General features: G+C 47.0%; 1 protein-coding gene across 1 annotated transcript; it reads left to right on the forward strand.

The window, feature by feature from the left end:
- Positions 1-759: 759 nt before the first annotated feature.
- On the forward strand, positions 760-16,600 carry LGALS3 (galectin 3). The gene is made up of 6 exons (XM_033166801.1): positions 760-818; positions 9,487-9,508; positions 11,235-11,690; positions 13,231-13,319; positions 15,103-15,271; positions 16,319-16,600. The coding sequence occupies exons 2-6, from the start codon at positions 9,491-9,493 to the stop codon at positions 16,472-16,474; spliced, it is 888 nt and encodes a 295-aa protein (XP_033022692.1). The 5' UTR covers positions 760-818; positions 9,487-9,490; the 3' UTR covers positions 16,475-16,600.
- The last annotated feature ends 1,828 nt before the right edge of the window (positions 16,601-18,428 follow it).

The following is an 18,428-nucleotide window of genomic DNA, read 5'->3' on the forward strand; positions in this document are numbered from 1 at the left end:
CAGATGGGCAGCATATAAATAAAATTATTATTATTATTATCATTATCATCATCATCATCATCATTAGCTGTCAGGCCTTTATTATTACAATAGGTGGGTGTGGGGCCAAAATGTCACCTGATTAAGGCACCTGTGCCCTTGAAATAATTGTGGTCCCTTTTTAATGTTACAAAAGCATCTTACTGCTGGTCCATTTTCAGAACAAAAATACTAATAAAATACTTTTTTAAAAAAATCAGTGCTACTACTTAAGTACTAAAATACCAAGTACTGTACTAACGTATCAATACTTAGTACTAAAACGCTAATAAAATAATATGTTATCAGTGCCAGTACTTGGTACTAAATTATTAATACTTAGTACTAACATACTAATAAAAAGTGCCTTTTCCCCTCTGTCCTCGTGCAGCTTCACTGATGCCTACAAGCTCAAGCCTTATTTGCAATCTTCCACCCGGTCTCCTCTCTCTCGCCTTTTCTCTAGAGGGGAAAAGTCCCAACCGCCGCCCCCTTTCCTCGTAGGGGAGTCGGAGGCATCCTGGACGGGGCGGGATGCCGAGGGGAATCCCGGCTGGGTGGGTGGGGGGTGCACAGCCCTAGGGTGGGTGGCACCCATGGGGGCCAGGCTGCAGGAAAAGGCGGTGCAAGGCCGTGGGCGATTGGGAGGGCCATTTTGGGGAAGCTGCGGGGGGCGGGACACCCGACGGGGCGGTCCCGGGACGGGGATATGAGACGCCTGGCCGGCCCCGCCCGAGCCCGTCTCGGTTGCGTCTCCTTTCCCTTCTCAGTCCGAGGCTCCGACGACGGGATCCTGCCAGGTAAGAAGGGCGTCGTCGGGGAATCGGGGCCTGGAGATTTTGGGGACGCTGGGGAGGAAAGTTGGCCGGCCTTCCTCCACCCCACCCCCCGAGAATGGTGCCACTTTGGGGGTTCCTTTCTCCAGCTGTCGGTGTTGAGAGACGGTTCCAAAAAGGGGAACCGTCTGACTTTTTTTTTTTAGGGTGGGGGTCTCTATCCCAGCCAGGAGGTGCGTCATTTGCCACCTCCAAACCCCCGCCGTCTGCGATTACCTCCTGCCGGCGGAGATTTGAGGGGTCCTCCTCCTCCTTTCCCCCGGTTTGGGAATCTGCGCCCTCGAGGGGCGTGCAGGAGTTTGCTGAAGAGACCCCCCGCCAAGAGCGCATCTTGCTCAGAGCTGACTTCTCCAAAGCTTCCTGGAGCCGAAGCCGTCCAGGCAGGATCAGTCCAGCCCAAACCAAAAAGGAGTCTTAGACAAGAAGAGTCTTGGACGTCTCTCCCCCCCCCCCCCATAGCCCCTGTCAACGTCTGAATATGTGGGTTCGTCAAACTGAATCCGTAGCCTGTTTCACAGCATGGAGCTCTGACTGCCACCCTGCGAGGGTGATTCATCCCCCTCCGATAGTAAATCCACACGCACGGATCTGGCAAGTTGCATAAGGAGAGGCTGCAGGATCAGGCCAGTAGCCCATCTACGCTCTAACCAACTGAGCTATCCATGGATTAGAGGCAAATTGTTGGCGCTCTTGCGGAGGTGCTTCGGATTGGGCCTGGGGGACCTTCTGCATGCCCAGCATACGCCCTAGCCACTGGCACTGCAGCCCCAGTCCCCAAAGCTGTAGGGTGCAGAATCATCATGGTTGGCCTTTCACATCCCGCTACAGCTGGCCAGCAGCGGGGTCGGACTCTGTGTCTCGTGCAGAGGCAGGGCAGGGCAGGGCGCTGGGCGCAGCGAGGAGAACGGAAACCCAGAACGCAGAATTGTAATGGTCGTTTTGTGCTCAAATCTAGGCGGAATGGGGTTGGTGTGTGGGAGGAAAAGAGTACAGATTTTGGAGTGGTGCAGAAATATCGAACTGTGACTCCCGATTTGGCTTTTTTGCACGTGTTGGCAAGAAGCGAAAAGGCTTCTGTAGTCGCACGCAGAATAGTTCAATCCTGCATGCAACAGCCTCTTCTCTCTCTTTCAGAAGATGCTGTTTAGGTAAGGTAAAAGGCAAAAGACCCCTGGACTGTTAAGTCCAGTCAAAGGCAACTTTGGGGTTGTGGCGCTCATAATAATAATAATAATAATAATAATAATAATAATAATAATAATAATAATTTATTTATACCCCTCCCATCTGGCTGGCTTTCCCCAGCCACTCTGGGCGGCTTCCAACAGAATATTAAAATACAATAGTCTATTAAACATTAAAAGTTTCCCTAAACAGGGCTACCTTCAGGTGTCATCTCGCTTTCAGGCCGAGGGAGCCGGCGTTTGTCCGCAGACAGCTTTCTGGGTCATGTGGCCAGCAAGACTAAACCGCTTCTGGCGCAATAGAACACCGTGACAGCGACCGAGTTGCTGTTTCGCTTCAGTTAGGTCACATCTGCACCGTTCTCTTTCCACAGAGCTATAGGTAGCAAACGCTTGCTTTTTCTACATCCAATAGAAATCCATAGCATGGATAACTGAGAACCGGCTGGGTGCGGCGACTGTGCTGTAACTGACAATCGCGGTTCGTATCCTGCAATTCTGTCCAAGACTAAAGCGGTTTACAGTCCGGATTCCTGTTTAGTAACACTTGCAGAGAGTCTTCTGTCTGTATGGGTGGAGGCAGTGATGTTTGTGCAGGCCAGTTGTGGGAGACCACGGGAAGGGAAGGCTTTCAGGTCCCCCTCCCATTGAACCCTTGGCTTGGCCACTGGATGCTAGACTTGGTGGCCCACTGGCCTGATCCAGAAGCTACAGCAGCAAAGGGAGGAACTGCCTTTGGTCATTTCAAATCCACCCATTCTTCAGCCCAGCCTACCTTGCAGGGTTATCGTAATGATAAGGTGGCACTCACCGCCCCCAGCAAAATGGGAAGAAATGGTGCGATGTGTTTTTATTTGCATTTTAATAATAATAATAATAATAATAATAATAATAATAATAATAATAATAAATTTTTATTTATACCCCGCCCTTCCCAGCCAAAAACCGGGCTCAGGGCGGCTAACAACTAATTAAAATCACAGCAAAAACATAAAAACAATCAATTTAAAATACAGATTAAAATACAAATTTAAAAATTCAAAATTATTCAAAATTCAAAATTATGTTGCTAACTGCCCTGAGGTCTTCGGATGAAGGGCGGTAGATAAATTTAATAAATAAAATTAAAGTTGGTAATAATGATATAGTAGTGTTCGTCCCTGATGCCAGCTTGTGGGTGCATTTTATTTTGCAGATAAATGCAGTGCTTTTTTGGGGGGGGGGCTCCCCGCAGGGGTATGCATACCCCTAAACATTTTGTGCATCTTAAGTTTGGCCTCATTGAGGGGCAGTATTTCAATATGAATAGGAAAATGAGAGTGCCCCTAAACATTCTCTTTAGGGGAAGAAAAAACACTGGATAAATGTATTTTATTGTATTTTATTTTTCAGAATGCTTAGACAGCTAAATGTAAAGATATCTAAGTAGCAAAGGGATTTTTTTTTTAAAAAAAGTTAACGGAAACTTTTGTGTGGTTTGATTCAGGAGAGACTTCCTGGTTTACAGCTGCCCTGCCCCACTCCCTGTGACTCCCAGCTTTTTGTGTGGTGCCTTATTTCATTTGTCACAGTGTCAACACCCCTCCTTTTGAAATGACAGCCATGTGAGAATAGAAGGCCCCTTTCCTGTTTCCCCTTGCTTGGAAATGGGCGAGGCTCCATAATCCCCTTGGCATTATTTCTGCATTGTAGATCTGAGTCCCTCCCAGCACAGCCTGCAGCCCTTGACCGTCCAGGGTGCACCCAGCTGGGGAGGGGCAAGGTGGCTGCTTTGGGTGCAGAAGGTCGCAGGTTCGATCCCCGGTGGCCTCTCCAGTTGCAAGGTAGCGGGTGACAGCCGAGACCCTTGAGAGCTGCTGTCAGTCAGAGTAGGCAACACTGGGAGAGATGGGCCCAATGAACTGGCTCAATACAGTATGGCTTCATCCATTCCACTCTGGTCTGAACTGACACACTCCTAACCAACTGCTTCGCCGGGTTAGAACAAAGATCTGCCTCGACACATCTTGTTCACAAGCACCTTGGCAAAGGGGAGGGTATTTGCCTGCTGTTTCTACCGAAAGGTAGCATACTGCTCTTGTTTTTTAATTAAATTTCTATACTGCCTTTCATCTGAGGATTACAGGATGGTTTACAATATAAAAGCAGAAAAATACATAACATAGTAACAAACAAAAACAATTACACACACACACACAGAGTTTAATAGGCCTGTGAGGAAAGGAATGTTTATGCCTGGTTCCTAAAGATACGTAACAAAGGTGCAAAGTGAGCTTCCCTGGGGAAAGCGTTCCACTAACGGGGAGCCACTGCGGAAAAGGCCCCGCTCTCGTGTTGCCATCCTCTGGACCTCTCATGGAGGGGGCACACAAGGAAGGGCCTCAGATGATGATATCAGGGTCCGGGGTCAGTTCCTATGGGGAGATGCAGTCCTTGAGGTTTTGGGGTCCTCCTGAGACATTTATAGGTCTGAGTAATATGAGCATATGTCCCAGTGAGCAACCTGGCCACTTAATTCTGTACCAGCTGAAGTTTCTGAACCATCTTCAGAGGCAGCCCCGCGTATAATGTGTTGCAGTAATCTATCCTAGAGGCTACCAGAGCATAGAAGTTACGCTGCCCCTGTCCAGATAGCGGCACAGCCGAAGCTGATGGATGGCACTCAGCGCGACCGAGGCAGCTTGAGCCTCAAGAGAAATGGAGGCTCCGTTTTATTTATTTAATTCTAGCATTCCTCTCCCAGTTTCCCAGAATGGGGCAGATTTTCAAAGCGGCGAATGACATAAGGAAAGCATTAAGAACAGGCAGCAATGAAAGCGAGAGAGTTAACACAAAAACACAATCACGCAACCCTTTGATCTCGGCTGCCTGCAATTGTGTTGAAGGCAGGAGAGTTAACTGCCTGTTTGGTGCTTCAGATTCTGGGATTCTGTTGTCTAAATAGTTGGCGTTCCAAGAGGGCTGCTATTATCAGAGTTCCGGAGCCTCCTGATTTGTGTTTTGTAAAGGCGTTCTTTGCTTCCAGGAGAGTAGCCTGGGCTTGCCTTCACCGGCCTGGACTTGGTTCTTGAAAGGGCATTGTAATGGCAGGGAGGGATGATGAGGACGGAGGAAGGAGCATATGCAGAAAGATCCGGTGTGCTTTCCATTGTTGACGTTGCACTCAGCCCTACAATAAGGTGCTCTAAGGCCTGGGTAGGAAACCTAGCAGTTCGAAAGCACGTCAAAGTGCAAGTAGATAAATAGGTACCGCTCCAGCAGGAAGGTAAATGGCGTTTCCGTGCGCTGCTCTGGTTCGCCAGAAGCGGCTTTGTCATGTGGACCACATGACCCGGAAACTGTACGCCAGCAATGCGAGATGAGCACCACAACCCCAGAGTGGGACACAACTGGGCCTAACGGTCCGGGGTCCCTTTACCTTTACGTTTAGGCAAACTAAGGCCTGGGGGCCGGATCTGGCCCAATCACCTTCTAAATCCGGCCTGCGGATGGTGCGGGAATCAGCGTGTTTTTACACGCGTAGAATGTGTCCTTTTATTTAAAATGCATCTCTGGGTTATTTGTGGGGCATAGGAATTTGTTCATTCCTCCCCCCCCCAAAAAAAGAATTTAGTCTCCCCCCCCCAACAAGGTCTGAGGGACAGTGGACCGGCCCCCTGCTGAAAAAGTTTGCTGACCCCTGCTTTAAGGCATCCCTGATAGGGATATGCCCAACATCTGTCTGAAAATAATTCTATTGTGTTCCTGGGCAGAAATGCTCAGCTCTACAAGTCTATGATTCTATGAACTTGTGCTTTAAATAGGCTTGTATTAAGTTTTCTTGATCACCTATGGTGAGTCGCAGTTGTCTCCAGGTGACCAAGTGGGAAAGTTTGTTGATATTATTATTATTATTATTAGCCATCAGTATGCTAGAGAATGTTCACGCAGGTATGCATAGACAAGTACCTTTCTCTCTGAGCTAATCTTGCAAATAAGTACACAACTTTGTGAACTTGGAGGAATAGTAAGAGAACAGTGCCTTTGAGGATGCTCAAAGTGCCTTACCTTCACCACTGAGTAAACACAGTTACCGGTAAATTCCTTGTTGCTGGGGCCAGGATGATACATGCTAGATTTTCAGTAAGCGTATTTTGAGAAAAGGTTTGCGTGTTTGGGGCTAAACTGGCATTTGTTGCTTAACTTTGCAACAAAGCCCCAAGAAGAAAACAAAAGCAAAGTCATCCATTCCCGCTGGGCTGGTTTAGAGCTGGCTATTGAACAACTTCTACTTATCCTAATTTTATTGCCTAATTGGGTTGGAATGTTTGGCACGAAGGCTCTCCGTTTCGCTGTAGCAGTTGAACAGGGTGGTTGCTCAGCCTCGCAATCTTCAGGTCTGATTCCTTTTCTTGCCTAAAACTCTGATCATCTTAAATTTCGTTCCTGCAAAACCTAGATTCTGCAGCTGGAAGAAATTGAACGAGTTCCTTCCTCAGTTGATGGTTTGTCTGCAGGCAGATCTGAGTCTCGAAGTCTTACTCTTGGCATACCAGGAGGTAACTGGCATGTTTACTTGCAAGGTCTACCTTCAGGTATCAGGTAGAGGTGACTCACTAAAGATAAGCAGGGATTTAGGTTCTGCCTCTTGAGGGCCCCATTCTGATCCTCACTATCCCATCCAGAATGAAAGAATCATAGAATCCTAGAGTTGGAAGAGACCACCAGGGCCATCCAGTCCAGCCCCCTGCCAAGCAGGAATCACCATCAAAGCATTCCTGACAGATGGCTGTCAAGTCTCCGCTTAAAGACCTCCAAAGAAGGAGACTCCACCACACTCCTTGGCAGCAAATTCCACTGTCGAACAGCTCTTACTGTCAGGAAGTTCTTCCTAATGTTTAGGTGGAATCTTCTTTCTTGTAGTTTGAATCCATTGCCCCGTGTCCGCTTCTCTGGAGCAGCAGAAAATAACCTTTCACCCTCCTCTATATGACATCCTTTGATATATTTGAATATGGCTATCAGATCACCCCTTAACCTTCTCTTCTCCAGGCTAAACATACCCAGCTCCCTAAGCCGTTCCTCATAAGGCATCGTTTCCAGGCCTTTGACCATTTTGGTTGCCCTCCTCTGGACACGTTCCAGCTTGTCAGTATCCTTCTTGAACTGTGGTGCCCAGAACTGGACACAGTATTCCAGGTGAGGTCTGACCAGAGCAGAATATAGTGGTACTATTACCTCCCTTGATCTAGAAACTATACACAAAGACAGAGTTGGGCCTGCCTGCCTGATGGGGAAAATCAGAGTGATTTAAGAGCTGCAGAAATTAAGGAAAATGGGGAAACAGAGCAGAACGATCCTGGCTAGTAGATATGAGAGTCATCTTCAAATACTGTATCTCAAGGGCTGTCATATGGAAGAGGGAACAAGTTTGTTTTCTCCTGCTCTGGAGGGTAGGACTCAAACCGATGGCTTCAAGTTGCAGGAAAGATTCCGACTAAACACCAGGAAGAACTTTCAGACAGGAAGAGCTGTTCAGCAGTGGAAAGGTCTCCCTCAGGAGGTGGTGGAGCAGCAGAGGTTGGGTGGCCATCTGTCAGGGATGCTTTAGCCGAGATTCCTGCATGGCAGGGGGTTGGGCTAGATGACCCTCGGGGTCCCTTCCAGCTCTACAATTCTATGATTCCATGGTGAAAAGGTAAAAGGTAAATGACCCTTGGATGGTTAAGTCCAGTCAAAGGCGACTATGGGGTTGCGGCGCTCATCTCGCTTTCAGGCCGAGGGAGCTGGTGTTTGTCCACAGACAATTTTCTGCATCATGTGGCCAGCAGGACTAAACCGCTTCTGGTGCAACGGAACACTGTGACGGAAACCAGAGCGCACGGAAACGCCATTTACCTTCCCGCTGCAGTGGTACCTATTTATCTACTTGCACTGGTGTGCTTTCGAGCTGCTAGGTTGGCAGGAGCTGGGACAGAGCAACGGGAGCTCACTCCCAGCCCTCTCCTCTATGAATCTATCCTTATCGTTAATGGCAGCGAAGGATAAACTGTAGAGTGAGCACGATTGAATCAAATCAATCATGGGTGGGGTGAAGTGATGAGTCCCCGTTTCGCAGCGTGAGCTGTCGCCACAAACCTCGCAGGACTGTTGTGAGGATGGCTTCAGCAGGGCAGCATTGTTTATGGTGGCACTAAGTAAACTGTGTGGGGCAGATACACTTTCTTAACATGAATGAGGAGCATTTGATTTGAGTCATGGGCATGCCGGGGCCTGAGTGAGTCATATTTGCACAGAGCTTTCGCCTGAAGCCACGGACAACGGCTGTGTGTTTTCCCAAAGTGGATGCTATGGCAATTTCCCCAAATATCTCTTTGAAAGGGCGTGTTCGTGCATGTTTTGTAAGCTTTCTATGGAGTTTGTGGGTCTGTCTCTTTTTTCCCCTTAGGCCAGCTTTCAGGGGAGTGTACCCTCTCCAAAAGACAGCTCTGTTTGTGTTAAGAAGTAGGGAGGGGGGACGGACCTCAAATATGTTCCTGGGCGGTCTTTGCTGCTTGTTCCAAGATGAGTCAACATCATTTGTATACTTAGAACACAGAAGGAAATGAATTGGTAGCAGATCTGGATGGCTCACTTGCTAGGAAGGGGGAGAAATTCCATACGGTTTGCATTTAAAGGGAAACCTCCCTAATTCTCACTTTTCGAAACAACACAAGCGCTGAAAAACTAGAGAACTGAAAAACACCCGTCCTTTTGAAACCGGCACCATTCTGGATTTTGCAGTGCCCTTCTGCAGCCAAGTAATGTGCTGTTGCTGCCGTAAAGTCTTTATGAAGATGCACACATTAGTGAAAACAAGAGGCGAACATGCTTTATATTAGGCAAAATGGCAAGTGAACATTTAAAGAAGTTTGCACTCCAATGCCGGTGAATTTACATGAGCTCTTGAAAGCAACGTCGGGATTCTGAGAGCCAGTGTGGTGTAGTGGTTAAGAGTGGTAGACTTGTAATCTGGGGAACCGGGTTCGTGTCTCCACTCCTCCACATGCAGCTGCTGGGTGACCTTGGGCTAGTCACACTTCTCTGAAGTCTCTCAGCCCCACTCACCTCACAGAGTGTTTGTTGTGAGGGAGGAAGGGAAAGGAGAATGTGAGCTGCTTTGAGACTCCTTCGGGTAGTGAAAAGCGGGATATCAAATCCAAACTCCTCCTCCTCCTGTTTCTTTGCCCAAAAATAAATAAATCCCAGCTTTCATTGAGCTGGTGCTTCTTTCTCCAGGTGTTTCGAACTGTAAACTTCCATCAGCCACAGCCAGCAAACATCTGGGAGGGGCACCAGGTTGGCAAAACTTGTTCCATCCATTGCACCACACAAAGTCTCACTTGGCTCTGCCAAGATCTGCATTTGGCTAGTGGAATCTATGGATGTGCCTTGCACTCACCCGTTCTTTTTTTTCTGTTGTGTTTCAGGAAGATGTCTGACGGCTTTTCAGTAAGTATCTGCTCTCTTGGTGCAGTAGTGTTTTTGATGCCCGTTTCAAAAAGGGATCACTGTGTTGTTGCTGTGACCTGAGACGTCACGTGATCTTGGCCTGAGAAAGCTGGGCGCTTTCTGTATCGTCAAGAAAGCACCAGCCACGGTTTCAGCGGAGACATTTAATTGCACATTTGGTCAAAACCCAGTTAAAACTATATACCCCGGGTTCCCCCCCCCCCCGTCTATAAGACACCTCCATGTAGAAGATGTCCCCTATTTTTGGAGCAACAACCAATCGCCAGTCCACCCTCGGCACTATCCGTGTATATGATGCCCATTGATTTTTGACATTACAGTGGTACCTCTAGTTACGGACTTGATCCGTTCTGGGGTGCCTTTCGCTCCCCGAAAAGTCCGCAACTAGAGTGCTGCCTCTCCGCATGCGGTGAAACCTGGAAGTATACATTTCCGGGTTTGCCGCGTTCGTATCCTAAAAAAAACGTAACCGGAGACTGTGTTAAAGTTTTGATTTCTTGGTTCCTGAGTTTTACGGTCAGTTTTGCCATTTCGGCATAGTCTAGCAATTTAATTTGCCATTCTTCTCTGGTAGGGACTTTATCTTCTTTCCATCTCTTGGCTAGTAGCATCCGTGCGGCTGTCGTCGCATACATAAAAAGTCTTTTTGCTCCCTTGGAATACCTGCACCTATCGTATTTTTCACTCCATAGGGCGCACCTCGTTTTTAGAGGAGGAAACAAGAAATATATATATATATTTCTGGTTTTCCTCCTCTAAAAGCCCCGTTTTTTTGAGGAGCAGCTAAAAGTTTTGCAGCTTTTTTTGCAAAGGGAAAAGTCCGGTTTTTTGAGGATCAGCTAAAGGTTTTGCAGCTTTTTTTGCAAAGGGAAAAGCCCTGGTTTTTGGAGGATCAGCTAAAAGTTTTGCAGCTTTTTTTTGCAATGGGAAAAGCCCTGGTTTTTTTGAGGATCAGCTAAAAGTTTTGCAGCTTTTTTTGCAAAGGGAAAAACCCTGTTTTTTTAAGGATCAGCTAAAAGTTTTGCAGCTTTTTTTGGCAAAGGGGGAAAAGCAAAGCTCCTTTTGCAAAGGGGGAAAAGCAAAGAGGAAAAGCCCCGTTTTTATGGGGTTCAACTCACATTTCTGCAGCTTCTAAAGGAAAGGGAGCCTTTTCTACAGTTTCCAGACAGATAATCTAATCAGCCAATCACATGTCGCTGGGGAAACAAACAACCTCCCTCTGCAGCACATTCAACAATGGAGGGCGGGGCTGAAAGGGAGCCGGGACTCTTATCTCTCTCCAGATCTCTTGCTGAGCAGGGTCCTTTCAATACCCCCTTTTCTCTTTGTAAAATAAAAAGCATGATCCTCTTTTGGCCCCTGGGCAATTCAGCTCCAGGGACCACCATTCGCTCCATAAGACGCACAGATATTTCCCCTTACTTTTTAGGTGGAAAAAAGTGTGTCTTATGGAGCAAAAAATACGGTATATTTCCTAATAAAAAAAGCCTCTGGGTTCTATTTTTACAAAAGTTAATTTGAACATTTTTTTTCCATCTCATTATACTGTATGTCATTTCCCAGAATGATTTTATTACTTACAAGACCACCATATATGGTAGAAGGTGCCTTCTTTTTCCTTACATTTCCAGCAAATATTTGGACTAGCAAATATTTGGACCTGTCTTACACAGTTTTGCTAACGCTTGCTTTGTTCTCTACACAGTTGTCTGATGCCCTGTCCGGGGGGGGCAGCAACCCGAACGCCAACCCGAACGCCAACCCAAATGCCCAGCCAAACCCTTGGGGAAATCAGCCCGGCACTTTCCCAGGTTATCCCGGAGCGTTCCCCGGCCCATATCCTGGAGCACCCAGCGCATACCCAGGGGCCCCCGGCGCATACCCAGGGGCCCCCGGCGCGTATCCTGGGGCCCCCGGCGCGTATCCTGGGGCCCCCGGCGCATACCCGGGGGCCCCACAAGCAGGTGGCGCATACCCTGGAGGCCCACCCCAGCCAGGCGGATTTCCCAGCGCACCTGGAGTGGTTCCACCAGGTGCCTCTGGCATGTATCCTGGCCCCGGACAGCCCCAAAGTGGCGGAGGAGCACAGCCGACCGCACCGCAGATTGGACCAGGATTCCCACCTTCCTCCGTTCCGTCCGGAGGGCCTTCCGACCCATTGGTGAGAAACTTGTTTGTGTGTGCCTCTAAGGCTAAGAAATCTCTCTCTCTCTCTGTGATCTGTCTTATTTCAGAAAATGTATACACTGCTTGAGGGTAAGCAATAACATCAAAAGCGCCTTGCAAGATTTAGGATTCTGTGTCTTTTTAAAAAAGGAAACGAATACCCTTTGTTCACAGAACAAAAAGTTACTCCTGGATGAAGCCGTGAATAGGATCAGTTTGCAATATTCCCCATTCCCCAATTTCTGCCCCATCAAAACTCCATTCCACAGGGTACATGAGTTCCACAGCTTGAGGCAAAGATCCGAGGGTTGGTGGAATTAAATTAAACTAGCCAGAGTCATTTCATTATTATTAATTATTACCGCTTATATGCTCAAACGTCCTATATTCCCTCTCTGGTCTCACAGAACAGAGAGACATCTGACCAAAATTGCTGTGAAAATAATATTTTTTTATGAGTTGCACCAAGGTATTTCTCCCCCCCCCTCTAACTTACTAGTTGTGGCTTTAAACAGTTATTCTATTTTACCTATATTTTTGGTGATTTGTTTTTATTTTATATATTGTGAGCTGCTTTCAGGTTGTCTCCCAGGTTCAGTGGTTCTGAAGTTTTTTTCCCTCTGGGCCACACTTTCAGAAGAAAACTTTGCTGACACCACACCAAATTTCGTCTTGATAAGGAATACATTGTGTGTGTGGGGTGGGAACCATTCCTAGCAATGATTGATTTATAACATAGAACACAACTATGCTCATGAGACATCCAGAAAGTACAAAACAATGCAGCTACATAAGAACATGAAATATTCCCAAAATAATTATAAATGAGCCGCTTAAATATGTACCTTAAGTACGTATACAAGCTCAACGAGAGTTGTGCACTTGCCTTTGCCGGGTAAACTCACTTATAAAAGGTAAAGGGACCCCAGACCGTTAGGTCCAGTCGCAGACGACTCTGGGGTTGCGGCGCTCATCTCGCTTTACTGGCTGAGGGAGTTGGCGTTTGTCCGCAGACAGCTTCCGGGTCATGTGGCCAGCATGACGAAGCCGCTTCTGGCGAACCAGAGCAGTGCACGGAAACGCCGTTTACCTTCCCCGCCGGAGCGGTACCTATTTATCTACTTGCACTTTGACGTGCTTTCGAACTGCTAGGTTGGCAGGAGCTGGGACCTCCGGGCAACATGAACTCACCCCGTCGCGGGGATTCGAACCGCCGACCTTCTGATCGGCAGGCACTTTCATCTCCTCGTCAACACAAAGAAGCCTTTCTCTTTTCTGAACTTGAAAATCCCTGTTCACAATACGCTGTGCAGAACTATAGCCAAAGGGTTGCCGACGCTCTTGCTCTCAATTTGGAAAGATAGCTATCCGCTATTCTGCAAATAAATAAAAAATATTTTGATGCTATACACTGAAATGTTCACCTGTTCCTGTGATTGTCCTTGAATCTTCCTGCCGCTTGCCATCCTTTCCTGCCACACCCTGAGACCCACTGCCCTCGACCAAAACTCTGAACACTATACCATCTTTTGCAGAAAGTTCCCTGTGACATCCCACTGCCGGCAGGACTCCAACCTCGCACTTTATTGACCATTGTCGGGACGGTGAATCAAAGGGCAAGCTGGTAAAGATGGAAAAGGGATGGGGGGGGGAAAACGGATGCACGGGTAGTCCATTTTCCTGCAGGGAGGGGATTCCATGTTTGGGGCCGAATTACAGCTTTGGTGTCTCCCTCTTCCCTGTCCCTTCTCCCCAGGCTCACAATTCAGAACAAGAAACCCATAGATAGGGGTAAAAGGTAAAGGGACCCCTGACCATTAGGTCCAGTCATGTCCAACTCTGGGGTTGCGGCACTCATCTCGCTTTACTGGCCAAGGGAGCCGGCGTATAGCTTCCGGGTCATGTGGCCTGCATGACTAAGCCGCTTCTGGAGAACCAGAGCAGCGCACGTAAACGCCGTTTACCTTCCCACTGGAGTGGTACCTATTTATCTACTTGCACTTTGACGTGCTTTTGAACTGCTAGGTAGGCAGGAGCAGGGACCGAGCAACGGGAACTCACCCCGTCGCGGGGATTCGAACTGCCGACCTTCTGATTGGCAAGCCCTAGGCTCTGTGGTTTAACCCACAGCGCCACCCGTGTCCAATAGATAAGGGTGGAGGTGTGCTATTTTGAGTCAGCCTGGAGGAAGCGCATGAATGAGCTGGCTAACCATGCTCTAGACCGGGCTGCTACCCCACATATCCTCCAGGCAAATTGTCATCTCTGAGCAGCTTTTCACAAAGCTAATGCAGTTGAGGATTAGTGGTTCCCAAACCTTTTTGGGGCCCGGCTGCTTGGTTCCATAAACTCATCCCCGGTGCCTCCCTACCCGAGCCTATAAAATGCATTATTCAGAATAGCGGTTTGCACGACCCACTAAGGAAGATAATAACACAGTAAAATTCAGAACAGCAACAATTAATGGTGCATTTATTCAAAATCCAGTTAAAAGGTTAGTTAAGTCAACAAAATTGACTGACTTGATCCCTGCGATACTAACTTTTCAGATAGCCATTTGCACCTCTAGTGGCCGCTCCTTCTCTTTACTCACCCCCCCCCATGTAATCTGACCCCCCCAGGGGGGCAATACCACCCACTTTGTTAGATGTTACCCTGTCTTTATTGAGCTTTCGTCCTAATTTGCTTAGGGTGCATATAATTTCCCCCATCCTTCATCTCACACTTTTAAATGTGTTTCCTCATCACATTCCTTACTGCAAAACTGTCAGTTTATTATTACAGTGGTACCTCGGGTTACAGACGCTTCAGGTTACAGACTCCGCTAACCCAGAAATAACGCTTCAGGTTAAGAACTTTGCTTCAGGATAAGAACAGAAATCGTGCTCTGGCAGCGCAGCGGCAGTGGGAGGCCCCATTAGCTAAAGTGGTGCTTCAGGTTAAGAACAGTTTCAGGTTAAGAACGGACCTCCGGAACGAATTAAGTACTTAACCAGAGGTACCACTGTATTATTTTAAAAGCCATCCAGGAATTCTGACCGTCAAACTCTTAGCTGACAAAGAGCTACAAATTCCACACCTATTAGCCAAATTTGCTCTGGCAGCTAAGAAGTTCTGTTCCAGCTCTGCTAATGCTTTCTAGTTTTAAAATTTTATGCTGTACATTTTTATGCTGAAAATGTTTATAGGTTAGGTTGTGAAATTTCAAAGGAAAGCCTAGCTCTTGCCCTCTGCTGTACATCCTAAAGATCTTTGGCTGTACGCAAGAAATTGATTATTCTTTAAGGGGATTTGTTGGACTCTGGGAGAAGACTGTGACTCTGATAACAGTGGTCTTAATTCCTGGCTCCCGCTGTGTGATTAATGATCAAATGTTGAGACATTCCTCCTGTCTCCCTGTTTGCTAGCATTAAAGTGGACTTGAAGAAGGGCAATGACATCGCTCTCCACTTCAACCCCCGCTTCAATGAAGAGGGGAGGAAAGTTATTGTGTGCAACACCATGCTTCATAACACCTGGGGGAAGGAAGACCGGACAGCCCCCAGATTCCCTTTCGAGGCTGGCAAACCTTTCAAGGTAAGGGAAATGGGGTTCTCTCTCTTAACTGAAGCAGAAGCGAGATGAACGAGTTAAACGTTCATGCTGTCTAATGAAAGACAGCTGGGCAGCTTATTTTACCATGAAAATTGATTAATTGCCGCATTTCCACAATGAGCTGTGCCTAAAGGTGTGAACAACTTCCACCAGCCCTACAAAGCACGGCCACAGGAGTTGCAGGTCTCCACACCTGATCTAAATCCACAAAAATTACATCTGCTTTCATTACACCGTAAGCCTGCCACCGTATTTCTGCATCACCTCCAGTAAACACCCATTATTCAGTCAGCAACATACGCATTTCAGCAGCAGTCTTGCTTAGTGGTTATAGCAGTAAGAACAGAAGATGACCACAAACTGGATTGGACGAAAAGTTCCAGCCTCCCGACCAGATGTTTCTGGCAAGACCACAAGATCCAGTATTTAACATTATTTTTTATTTTTTTTTAGTGTTCAGAGAATGCAAGTGTGTGGCCTCTATGAGCTGTGTCATCTTCAAAACTACGGCTCTGACTTCAGATTAGGGTTGGCGAGCTGTACATTTAGTAAAACCACCATTTACCACATCCTGTACCAGAACCAGAATCCACATGACCTGACAGTACAAAATTGCATCAGCAGCTAACTGTGCGATGACTCTTCCACACAAGCAAATAGCTTTTATTTTTTTATTTTAAAAAGGCATTTATAGACTGCTAGCACAGTTAAAAATCACCATAAAACTAAATACCAGCATGTAACACCTACTGGAAGAAAGTCTTTGCTGTGTGCAGCAAGGTTGCCTACCTAATTCCAAGTGGCAGGGAGTTCCACAGACTTAGACCTGCAGCAGTGGTTTGCTGACTTTACTCAAGGGCAGAACCACTGAAATTAATGCAAGTGAATATAGCCCTAAGCCTTGATGCCAGAGCGCTAGGAAGCCAAGCTCTGTTCGTAGAATTTGGAACTTAGTTAATCTCTGCTCACAGCCTCTGCCAACCTGCTTTCCTGGTTCCTTTAATGTTTTGAACACCTCTCCTTTTCCAGATTCAGATTCTGTGCGAAGCCGATCACCTGAAGATAGCAGTCAACGATGCTCATTTGATGCAGTATAACCACCGCATCAAGGAGTTAAACCAGATCAACAAGCTGTGTATCAGTGGCGACATCACCCTCACCAGTGTCACACCGACGACAATCTAACCCAAGGTTGCAGCAACCTAATACGCCAACTCTGCGTGCATTAAAACAGCAGCTTTCATTTTTCTAAAAAGACGTCTGGCTGGCTTCGCTTTGTAGGGCAAAGTTTAATAAAAAAAAAAAAAACCAGTCAAGGAGAGGCTGAGTGTCATATGTAAGTCCTCACAAGCAGGTTTCTAGTCCTTATGGGCACCAGTGTTAGAAAGGGTGTTGGCAATGGACGGAGGCTGGAGTGGGTTTGATTTTTATTAGTAACTTTTAAAAAGCTAAACGTCCATCAGATATTCAAGCAAAGGGGGAAAGGAATGGGAGAAACATTTCAAAACTTATCAGTATAGGAGTACTGGCACCTTCAGAAGTTCTAAGGTCCAAAACTGATGAATAACGATACCGATTCAATTTGGACTTGTGGGTGACTATACCAAAACGGTTGGGAACCAGGGGCCTTTAAGTAGTGCTCCCCAAACTTATTATTGTTGTTGTTGTTCAGTCATGTCCGACTTGTCGTGACCCCATGGACCAGAGCATGCCAATCTTTCACTGCCTCCCGCAGTTTGGCCAAACTCATGCTAGTCGCTTCGAGAACACTGTCCAACCATCTCATCCTCTGTCGTCCCCTTCTCCTTGTGTCCTCCATCTTTCCCAACATCAGGGTCTTTTCTAGGGAGTCTTCTCATGAGGTGGCCAAAGTACTGGAGCCTCAGCTTCAGGATCTGTCCTTCCAGTGAGCACTCAGGGCTGATTTCCTTAAGAATGGATAGGTTTGATCTTCTTGTAGTCCATGGGACTCTCAAGAGACTCCTCCAGCACCATAATTCAAAAGCATCAATTCTACGGCGATCAACCTTCTTTATGGTCCAGCTCTCACTTCCACACATCACTACTGGGAAAACCATAGCTTTAGCTATACGGACCTTTGTCGGCAAGGTGATGTCTCTGCTTTTTAAGATGCTGTCTAGGTTTGTCATTGCTTTCCTCCCAAGAAGCAGGAGTCTTTTAATTTCGTGACTGCTGTCACCATCTGCAGTGATCATGGAGCCGAAGAAAGCAAAATCTTTCGCTGCCTCCATTTCTTCCCCTTCTATTTGCCAGGAGGTGATGGATTATTACGCTTATTAAATTTGTGTACAGCCTTTCATCCGTAGAATCCCAGGGCAGTTAATAACATAATCACCTAGCCCCAACAGCGTCCAGTCTTACTGGCATACCTTGGGCAAAAAAACAAACAAACCCAAACAAGGGTAGTTTTAATACTGCTTTTATTTGGACTAGAGAAAATTCTGCTGTGTACCCTTTCGTGGACTCCCAGGTGTATGTGTACCAAAATTTGGGAAACAGTGGCCCAGGGGATGGGCCACTGGCCTGCTCCAACAGGGCTCATTTTCCAGCCTCTCTCATGGTTCTGTAAGAGGAAGTTATCTTCCTCCCTGGAAGTAGAGGTGAAAGGCAGAGGAAGGCATAATCCTGTGAACATAATGTCCTCCAACCGAATCTGGCAAATCGCAGCATAAACTAGGTTAAAAAACAACCCCCGACAGAGCTTTCTTATTCCCATGAATGGTGCAGGTCACAGCATTCAAATTTTCCTGGCCCAGATTAGCCAGAGGCGTTTTGTTTTTGTTCTTTTCCCACCGCTGTGTACAGCACAGAATACACCACACCCAGCTTGTTGCAATACAGGACAGGTCTGAGCTGAAACAGATTTCCCCCAAAACAGTTCTGGATCATAGTTGATTATGGGAGGGAAGGGGCATTATGGGAGGGAAAGGTCTGCAAAAGGCTACAATGGGTGAGCAAAGATGTTAAAGAACCCACACAGATGATACCGAAAGGCAACGCAGAAGAGACAGACCAAACTTTAATAAACATTTAATAGGAGTACTTAAAAACATAGTAAAAACCACAGTAAATTTCCTTTTTCCCACTTCCCCCACCCACCCTGGTTTGTAAATAAAAA

The sequence above is a fragment of the Lacerta agilis genome, chromosome 1, assembly GCF_009819535.1.
Source record: "Lacerta agilis isolate rLacAgi1 chromosome 1, rLacAgi1.pri, whole genome shotgun sequence".
NCBI lineage: Eukaryota > Metazoa > Chordata > Lepidosauria > Squamata > Lacertidae > Lacerta > Lacerta agilis.